We start from the raw sequence: 9,818 nt of genomic DNA, 5'->3' as shown, positions 1-9,818 counted from the left end.
TAGTTGTGGCTGCTTGTGGAAAAATGAAGAAAAGGTCAGGAAGCCATTAACTAGCCTTCTGCTGCTCATATCCTAGATCTTTGTCAAAAAAAATATTTCTAAGAAAATTTCCACAAGACGTCTGAGATCAAACAGTTTTAGGTCAAATCCAGGTGGCTAGAGTCCCTGAACAGATGCAACCGTCAGGAGTTACCTAAATTTCCTGAAAGAGCCAATTATTATCAACACATTCTTGATTTGTTTTTGGCAGTCATTCAAGCACACACTGAGATGTTCCTCTGGTATTATACGCTGTATATTTTCCAAGTGAAGTGGCCCTTTTAAAATACATGATCACAGCAGCAACACTGCCCTCTAGTGTTGGTGAAAGAATTTCAATGCATTGTGCAAAGCCCAATAAGACAAAGCAGTTCAATCTTTTTCACTTGAATCAAACAAATCCTCTCAACACAACAAAGATAGGTTTTCAGGGAAACATTTATTTACTATGCAGCAACAAAAACTGAGGAGGATTAAAAACATAGGAACCAATTTGAAATGTCTCTTTCTGCCTCATAGTAGTAGTATGCTTAGAATATACCAACTAACTGCAGAATCAGGAGGGACATGTCCCTCAGCAGAAGCTAGTCTTAGCCAATGATACAGTATGTTGCTGACAGTTACTATGCAAATATATATATATTAATGTCCCATCCAACAGTTACAGTATATAATTATCAATTTATGTTGTCTTTATGTTGCCGCATCCAGGAATGTTTTTTGCAAACAATGCTAGCACATGCATGTTGGTCACATACTTGAATGAACTGAGCAGCTATAGCCAGTTTTATAAGTGGTCTTTTCTAGGGAATGTAAAGGCACTTTTTAAATTAAATTTGGAAAATAAATCCATGGAAAAGGCTTGGGTTGGAAAAAGCTAACTGCAAAAAGGGGTTACATGCACAGGGTAAAAAAAAGTGGGATGCTCTTCGTCTTCATCCATTCATGACCATCCTGACCAGTTCTGTGAAGGAGAGAGGAGAAAGAGGCAAATGTCAAAGTCATTGTCTAGCACTTGGCAGAGACCACCTCCAATTACAGCATGTGACGCTAAGGCCTCCTCCTTATCCAGGTTTGGTGAGCCTGGGTGGGAGATGCTGCATTTGAAGGCAGGTTCTCCATCTTCTCCTCCTCACCCAGAAAAAAAAGAGGGGTTAAAGGAGCTAATGAGAGACAGAGTTGAGGTAATCATCTCTATCTCCTATTCAGCCAAAGCGTCTGGCCATTTCTAAGATTCGAGAGCTAGTTAGAGAAGCCAACTTTGCTTTCCTCTAGTTGAGAAGCGGGGAAAAGGAGAGAAGATGAAGGGAGATACAGTCCAGTCAGATAGTGGCCAGCTTAAAAAAAAAAACAGCTTTCATCAGTAAAGAGGGAAAAAAAACAATCAGCACAAGAGCAACTCATTGCAGCTCTCTGGTTAGTAGAAAAAGGACTGGTCCACTCCCCCAAAGCTGGTGGCTGTACTCAAATGCAAAAGAATGTCTTAAACTACTTTGTCTTTCTGTGAAGGGAACAGTAACTCCACCACCAACAGAGGAAAAGGGATATATAATGATGTATATGACAGGCCCAATAACATGCAAATGAGATCAGAGGAGCTGTCAAGTGACTTCTACACCCATCAGCAAATAATATCTCTTCAGAGGCCACCAGACTTTCCCTGAATGAGACCAGACTCTTCCCTGTGTGTCCACCATATCCCCTTCTAAACTGAGGGGACTCCAAGACACATGCAGAGGGGCATGCTGCAGCCAGGGGCCAGGACAGAGGGCTGCAGGAGAGAGAGAGAGAGAGAGAGAGAGAGAGAGAGAGAGAGAGAGAGAGAGAGAGAGAGAGACAGGAAGCAGGAGGCTACACACAAGTCCAATCCTCAGGACTAAAGATGAGAGGTACGAGGCTTTCCCGCAGGTACCTATTGGGTCAAATCTACTTTTCAAAAATATATTGTTTCTGTTTGCTGAAGTGAAGAGGACAGCTACAGCTGAACAGTGTTAGAAGTGCCAAATAGGAAAGGATGATTTCATATCTAAAATGCAGGAAAGCCTGGAGGTACCATCTTATGAATACCAAATGCCCGTACCGGCCCTCAGCCTGACATGATGTGGCGAACAAATGCTGTGGAGGAAGAACAGTTAACACTCTGTCAGCAGTTTGACATTGAAAGATTGCCTCAAGAACAAATATTAAAATGGGTACATGTATAGAGACTAGAGATGCACTGATTTCAATTTCTTTGGCTGATCCCGATTTCCTTCAAGGTCAATTGGTTCACCTCTCAATCTGATATTGATATGGTAAAATATGGTTGGGTTTAAATATTGTCTCAATTTGAAGATGTTCAGACTGAACTGTAAGAAGTGCCCGCAAACTGTCTCCATGACAACGTTAAGACGAGATGGAACAGCTTGATCAAAAGAAAAATTCTTACACTTTTAAAAGATTTAATCTGGAAAAACCTGACAGCTGTTGCTACATCCTGTTTGTATGTGAAGCCAGCGCAATGCAATTCTGGGTTTACTACAGATTTGTGTCACCTTACATATACTACCAACAACAACAATAACATTATTAGTTATGTAAAATATCAGAATCGGATCAGAACTGACAAGAAGTGGATTGGTGCATCTCTAGTTATAAGGGTGCATTTTCCCTTTGTTTACTGGATACAAGATACTCTACTAATAGCTTTTCATACACCTGTCAACACTGCATGCATAGTGTTTAACATGACAGAGGGTTCATGATCACACTGAAGACTCGGTGTGAAGGATGCATTCCATTATTTTCTGTTCCAAGGCAATGACATGGTTACCAGGCCCTGAATGTCGGCATGCAGGAATCACGCACAAAATATAAAATTCCTGCAATTCTCGCACTCATTATGCAGTGAAAAATTCCACTCGATATAAAAATGTTTGCAACGACAAGCGATTCAAGACGATTAACAGACCGGCCGGAGACTATGCATCAGAATTGGCAACATGAAGTGTGGATCACTTGTGCATAAGCCTGCCCTCTCTTTTTCTAGAGCATTTATTTATTTAACGGTGTGCTGTGAATATAGGAGAGGGATGGCAGGCTAAAACTGGGCCGGAACGCTGTCTGTGTTTAGAAGAGAGAGGTATACTGTATGTGTAAATAATGTAACTGTAGGAGCTTAAGGTGATACAATTAAAGTCATCTCAACCATAAACAATATGTTTAACAGAACAACATGGATTTCCCTTAGTCTTGCATTGTCAGAGGAAACAGTATTCATTTCAGTGTGTTTCACAACCAGTTAGAAATTCCTCGTCATGTTTAGGTTTGCAGATCCCCCCCCCCCCCCCCCCCGCCCTAAAAAAAAACAACAACTTTCATTTCAGGCTCTGGGTTACACTCAGTGTCGATGCTATCAAATATTTTCACTTCCTTTATGGTTGATTTCTTTTACCTTCATAATTGATGCAGCCGTTTGCATCTTCATGTCCTGCCAAGAGTGTCTCCACCTCCTCCTCTGTCATTTTCTCACCTGAAAATGAAACATAAAAACAGTTATTTATTTTCACATTAGTGTCATGTAAAAGATTTACTTTTAAAAAGGATAACAGTGATCAACATCAAGTTAAATATATGTTTCTAGTCCTAACATCCCTCACCCTTTGAAAGAATTGCAGTATTTTATGGGAAGTTAAAAAAAGTGAATAGTGTGCAGAAAAGAAACCAGGATAATTTATCTAACTAGATATTTATTCAAAGGCTAAAAAGGTAACGTGCCTAATGTGGTGAGGACATGACGAAGCTCTGCGCCCATAACTGTGCCATTGCCCTCTTTATCAAACACGCGCAGTCCCTCCACAAAATCCTCCATTGAGCCCTGATCCTTATTCTTGGCGATGGTCTGAAACATTGGCAGGAACTGCTCAAATTCGAGCATCTTGGTGTTCATCTCTGCAGAAAGACAAAAAAGAGAAAGAAGAAAATAAGTCGTTTAGCTCTTTTTACAAATCGAGCACAGTTACAACGATTGGTGCTCATTAGACTTATATATATATATCTGCTGTAATTTGCATTTTTAACTCTCACCCTCGGCCTTGGGGTTCATCAGGACCTTGAGCACCTCAGCGTTGACAGGGTTTTGTCCCAGGGCACGCATGACATCCCCACACTGGCTGTAGCTGATCTTCCCATCTCCTGTCCTGTCGAACAGCTGGAAGGCCTCCTTAAACTCTGCAGGATACACAGACACACGAAAGAATTGGATATATAAAGAATTGTATGAAGGATAAGCAGGCTTGTATTCAGGAATTTAGACAGGAAGTACACGGATAATAGAAGAACACAGAGTAGCCAGAAGTAATTGAGCAGAAGCAGACAAGAGAATGCACAGGTATGAGAAGTGATGATTACTGGATAGGCGGGGCACAGAGCAACACACTGAAACGCCTAAGGTAGAATACCAGCCTACCAAGGTGAATCCATGATCATGTGTACGGATTCAAAGTGCACCTCTTTATGTTTTCTGTTGGTTGACAAACACGCCTCTAACTTCCTCAATTTAGCAATATCTGGTCAGTCTGTCTCTTCTTTACAAAAACATGGTGCCACATCACCACCAGGTAAATCATCTTTGCTGTGGTTAATGTAAACACGTGCAGAATAAGTCATCATAAATATGAGATATGAGTCTGAATTACAGGCCAACAGGTTTAAAATGTTCGAAGCTGGCAGGTAAAAGTTAGAAATATTCAAAATACAAAACTCAGAATATCAGATTAAAAGCAGGGCCAAATTGTCTAAGGTTTCCAGTACTGACAAAAACCATTCTAAATGTTGTAGGTCTTAGAATGAACTAAAACATTTTCGACTGGAACTCAACAACAGATGAAAACCAAACCAGCACTTAGAAGTACATCACTTCAGTGACCCAATAGAGACAGACAGGATATGTGTTGTATATACCTTATATTCAAAGTAATGAACATTCTTTAAAATGACACCTTCAATCTGGATGTTTGTTTAGAGTGAAATTGTTTAAATCTTTTTAGATATAAATATGAAAAGTTAGGCAAATATTATTGGAAAAGCTGCATCCAACTAATTGTTCGTTGATTGTTATTATTTCATCTTTTTTAACATTTAATTGAGGCCCTAAACAAAGAAATACACATGGAAATGATGTGCTTCAGTTGGTCCATGCCCATTGTCTGTAATTGCTTTTCACTGATCTTGTTTGCAAAGAATCATATACTGTACGTGTCACTAGCCCACACTTTAATAGTTCTTAACAGATTCAGCCAGGAACAAAATAAATGTCTTGGTGGATAGAACATATACTTCCTAAAACTTTTTATATTATATATTTATATTATTATTTTTTATAGAAACACATTGCCACAGGGTGAGCATATTAATTTAAAAAAATGATTACTGCCTTGGCATCATCAACTGTCAGTAAATGTAATCCCATCCTTCTGGCGGATCGGATCACAACATTGTTGACTTCAAACAAAAACCATTCTAGTTAGGCTACACAGCCAAACAAAAAAAGATTAGCTAAGATCAAGCAATCAGGGAGACATGATTACACAACATCTGTGCAGAAGTCTGGGCCTAATGTTATGGGACAAGTTATTTCCCCAAAAAAAGCTCAGCCAGTGTTGTTAGGTTTTTCCTGTTCTGAGGAATGTGCCTCTTCCCTTCTGGCTGGTGAGCACTTTTCCCATCACCATATTTGGTATTAGAGGAGTGGAGGCAAGTAGGAGGAGAGTGAGAGTAGATGTGGCCTATTATGTCAACGGTGATTAAACAAACCAGCCCTAGGACACAAACCATCCACGGCTGTATCCATCTCCAACTCCAAAAAAGGGCACACTCATGGAGATGAGCCGCTTGAAAGATAACAGACACAGTTTATGAAAAACAGACACAGCCATGTCTACAAGAACTGTAAGAACAGATAAAAGCTTTGGCTATTTAAGTGCTGCTAAATGCATGATGGTTTACGAACAAAAACACTGCAACACACGATCAGAGCTGAGAAGTAATATAATGTTAGATGAAAAATATGACTAACTTTGACGTACCAAACAGGTGAGTCTCAGTCACATCTTAAACAGGGTGGTTTTTTATCATGAAACCTCATGCAGAGCCCGACCCAAACACTTCGAGATAGCGATCAGACCCCTTCAATGACTTACCATGAATCTGATCCAGGTTAAATTCAATCTGGAAAGGACAAGCAATTGCAAGTGGAAAGTGGGTGAAACAGTATGGAGGAAAAAGGAAGGAAATATAGCTTAAAACCCACGACTACCGTGACAAGCGGGCGTAAAGCAGAGTGATGGCGGAGCTGCAGGGCAAAGTGTCATCTGAACAAAGCAAGAACGGAAGCATGCAAAAAAAAAAAGAAGCGGTATTTCGATAAAGTCACGTAACAAAAGTTCAAAACTCACCAAGGATTTGATCCTCCGAGAAGTCAGACTGTACAAAGAGAAATTAGGCTACATGAATAAAGGTTGCTGCGCTGAGAAAAGCTAGCTAGGGTTTCTGTCCAAGTTTTTTTTTTCCACATTTAAAAAAGTTAGTGAAATTGACCAAAAATCGACCATTCTTCAAAATACAACATGTTCAGTAACGAATTATATACTCGAAAAGAAATCGTCGACATTAAGTGGGTAATCGTTGTATCTTCAACTGTATCTACCATTGTAGGCTAACGTTAGCATCTCAAAAGTTTAACTTCCGCTAACACCGACTGGCGAGCTTGTTCCGCGATTCAAACACAATTTACATTCCTGCAAAGCTAAGCATTTTCTTGAACGTCCATTTCAGTTGTACTTGTACTTAGAAGATAGTTAAGTCGAGTGGTACAAGAGCAAAAACACCCACCATGTCTGTTTGCTAAGGTGTGTCCGATGCGTCGGCTAACCAAAGAATGTGTGACGGCTCGAAGTGAAGGGCAGGGTGACAAAACCAACCCTAACAGTGTTACGTCATGACGTAGAGCACGCACGACGCACTAAAAAAAAAAAAAAACTTTTGTGAGGCCGAACACCTAACCTCCATATATAGCGTTGTAAACCTATGGTTTGTGTCATGTATAATGGTCCTACATTAATGATATGCCTCAAAATTATTTTAACTTTAAATATTATTATGTTAGCGACATGTAAAAGGAATAAATAACTTTCGGGGTATAAACTAAAATTGGTCATACCACACTCACTCTTAAAAGCTGACCATATATGGTACATTGAATTCAACAGAGATCCACTGTCAAAAATGCCTCTTGCTCTTTCTTTCTTAAGTGTCCCTTAAATTTGAGTTAAAAACATGATTATTTTACGCCTTATTTCTGATGGCACATAGCCTACATGTGCGTGAGTAGGAAATGCGAAGTCCCAAAACGTACACAGAAGGGACCAGATAAATGAATCACAATATGCCTATGATCTACAGAGGTAATTTGTCCATCCCATTAAGGAAGTATCTTGGCCTATTTTTAAGAAGCTGCCCTTAACCTTAAGAAGAGAGTCAAAGGACTACAGGAGTGTGTTCTAATTTAGATTAAATTTGGCTTAGGGATGTTTTTTTTTTTTTTTTTACCTTTGTGGTGACAGTTTGATTTAAGTGATTACGACCACACATAGGTAGATTAATGCCTGATTGCAGCGAATGACTTCACAGTATTTTCTTAAGAATGTGTTGGAGCCAAATTATGTGTTTGTTTTGTGTCATGGTATTTTCCTTATGGTTGTGTGTGTTGGCCCTCTACTGCACTATGTGTAGCCTGGGCTGATGCTGTGGTTAAAGCAAGGCTCCAGGTGAGGTGGGACAGGTGATTGAATGGAGGCAAACAGTTTTTCTACCGTGTCAGCCTGTGGCCTGAGTTAACGCATCCAACGCGGATTTGTTTGTTTTATTTATAGACAGTGGTTCGTCATATTTTCCTCTATTGATAAGAAGTATTTAAAAATACATGGATTGATCTGCTGGATCACAACATCAATAGACTGTGTTCATTTCTTCGAGCTAAGCACGTGTCCAAAAGCTTCCACATTCATCCCTCAAGTGACTTTTCCAAACAATATTGGGTTTGTTGAAATTGGTCACTACAGAATGTGAATATTTGGCATGCAGGAATGACGGATCACTTAAGGCCTGCACATTAGATCATGGACTTATGCCACATCTCTGAAAAGCCAGGCCAGAGTGCTGTCTCTGCCCAGCAGCAGCTAGGCCCTTCTGTCATGTTATGTCTATGATCCCAGTAGAGGCATGTGTGATAACATGGCCCAAATATCATCACTGGCTAGATGGGAAACACTCCCCCCCCCCCCCAGATTGCACACAGAGAGACATTTACAGCATATGAAAATGGAAGCAAAGCTAAAGCACAGAAAAAAAACAAAGTCTAATGTGGGCAATCAGTTTAGTTAGGGATATTACATTTCTTCAAAATTTGAATAGGATTTTTTCAATGTCTACTGCTATTGAGGCGGCAGTAGCTCAGTCTGTATGGAACTTGGGTTGGGTTGGTCGCTGGTTCAAATCCTGGCTGGAGAGGTGCCAGTTCACTTCCTGAGCATCACTGATCCTTCTGAATATTTTTTTCTCAGTGTTTGCTTTACAGGTTTCATATTTTGCTAAGGTAAGCAGTCAAAATTGGCCGCTACCAAGATAAAAGCTGCTGAATACTGTTTCAAAGATATGTCTGTGATAACTGAAAAACTATGAGCCTCAGGGTCTGGTTCTCTCTGTGGCTCTTCTCAAAAGCTTTCACTTCAGTTATAGGACAGAAGTGTGAGAAAGTCTCCCATCTTTGTGGTTTGTGGTTTTTAAAAAAGGGAAACAACTTCAGCACTTTTAGATTTGACTCGTATTAGTGTGGTTATTTTGCTACTTGTAATAATCAGGAGCAGGCTAAGAATTTCTTTGAATATCCATCTGGATGAGAGAAATAGCACATACTGTCACAGGAAAGAGCCTTTTCTCCCTAAGGAGGCCACCGACTGACTGACAGCCTCACTCTCAGTGCCCTCTTTCTTCGTTTAGCTCAGATTTAGCCTTATAACAGATTCATTACGTTAGCTTTGTCTGATGTATTATCGTCAAAATCAAAGTGCCACTTGACATCTGACAACATGTTCTGATTGTGTATCGGCTGGATAATATTACAAAATGCTTAATAACCACTAAATGACTAAGAATGATTAGTTAAACACAACATTTAGAAATGATGTACAGTTTTATTAATATCCCACATTAGCTTTGTCATAAGAAATCTGCTGTAGGGACATTACTTACCTCCAAAGTGCTGGGGTCAAATGGTGCATCTGAGGGACGCAGCATCCTGGGTTTCTGCTCTGGAGCCGGTTTTGGAGCTGAAGGAGCTGCAGGGGAGCAGGGATACGGAGGACCCAGTCTTGTTTGGCTTGTCGGGGAAGGAGAGTTCTTGATTGAGGGTTCTCTTTTAGGAGCCATTCCTGATGTCTGGGAAGCCAAAAGTGTAATACCAGATCTCTGCACTAGCTAGGGCTATGGCTCCTGAGAGGCGGTATCAAGCTAGGAAGTTAAGTGTGTCAGTTACGCGTGTCCTCTTAAGGGGTGGGAGGGGGGTGCTGCTGGTGCTGCTGATGATGATAATGATGCTCAGGGACTGGCAGGTGGATAATGCAGAGGTGGATGCATGGAATAGCATGTGAAGGAGCTCCTGAAACAAAGCGTAGGAGTAGAGATGAAAGTTGGAAGTAAGAATAAAGAGGGGGATATTGGCTTCTCCTGTGACTCTGAGCACA

At 40.4% G+C, this 9,818-nt stretch overlaps 1 protein-coding gene across 4 annotated transcripts; it reads right to left on the bottom strand.

Moving 5' to 3' along the window:
• Positions 1-459: 459 nt before the first annotated feature.
• zgc:153867 (uncharacterized protein LOC337226 homolog) lies at positions 460-9,519 on the bottom strand. Of its 4 annotated transcripts, none has more exons than XM_065961122.1 (7): positions 9,328-9,519; positions 6,219-6,246; positions 4,105-4,248; positions 3,796-3,969; positions 3,473-3,550; positions 2,120-2,154; positions 460-1,003 (listed from the first exon to the last, which is right to left on the bottom strand). In XM_065961122.1, the coding sequence occupies exons 1-6, from the start codon at positions 9,502-9,504 to the stop codon at positions 2,126-2,128; spliced, it is 630 nt and encodes a 209-aa protein (XP_065817194.1). In that variant the 5' UTR covers positions 9,505-9,519; the 3' UTR covers positions 460-1,003; positions 2,120-2,125. The 4 variants fall into 4 exon arrangements, with proteins under 4 accessions (XP_065817194.1, XP_029133263.1, XP_065817193.1 ...); XM_029277430.2 differs by lacking the exons at positions 6,219-6,246; positions 9,328-9,519 and adding exons at positions 6,474-6,501; positions 6,910-7,031; XM_065961121.1 differs by lacking the exon at positions 2,120-2,154.
• Positions 9,520-9,818: the final 299 nt, after the last annotated feature.

Source organism: Labrus bergylta, chromosome 12 (genome assembly GCF_963930695.1).
Source record: "Labrus bergylta chromosome 12, fLabBer1.1, whole genome shotgun sequence".
Taxonomy (NCBI): Eukaryota; Metazoa; Chordata; class Actinopteri; order Labriformes; family Labridae; genus Labrus; species Labrus bergylta.
This window is presented reverse-complemented; position numbering and strand designations above follow the sequence as displayed.

Excerpts from the sequence above, each read along its gene's own strand:
- zgc:153867 (XM_065961122.1), bottom strand. The coding sequence starts at position 9,504 with ATGGCTCCTAAAAGAGAACCCTCAATCAAGAACTCTCCTTCCCCGACA. Across the intron at positions 4,249-6,218 it reads TAACCTGGATCAGATTCATG|AGTTTAAGGAGGCCTTCCAG; the intron begins GTAAGTCATTGA and ends TGTATCCTGCAG. Across the intron at positions 3,970-4,104 it reads GATGAACCCCAAGGCCGAGG|AGATGAACACCAAGATGCTC; the intron begins GTGAGAGTTAAA and ends GTCTTTCTGCAG.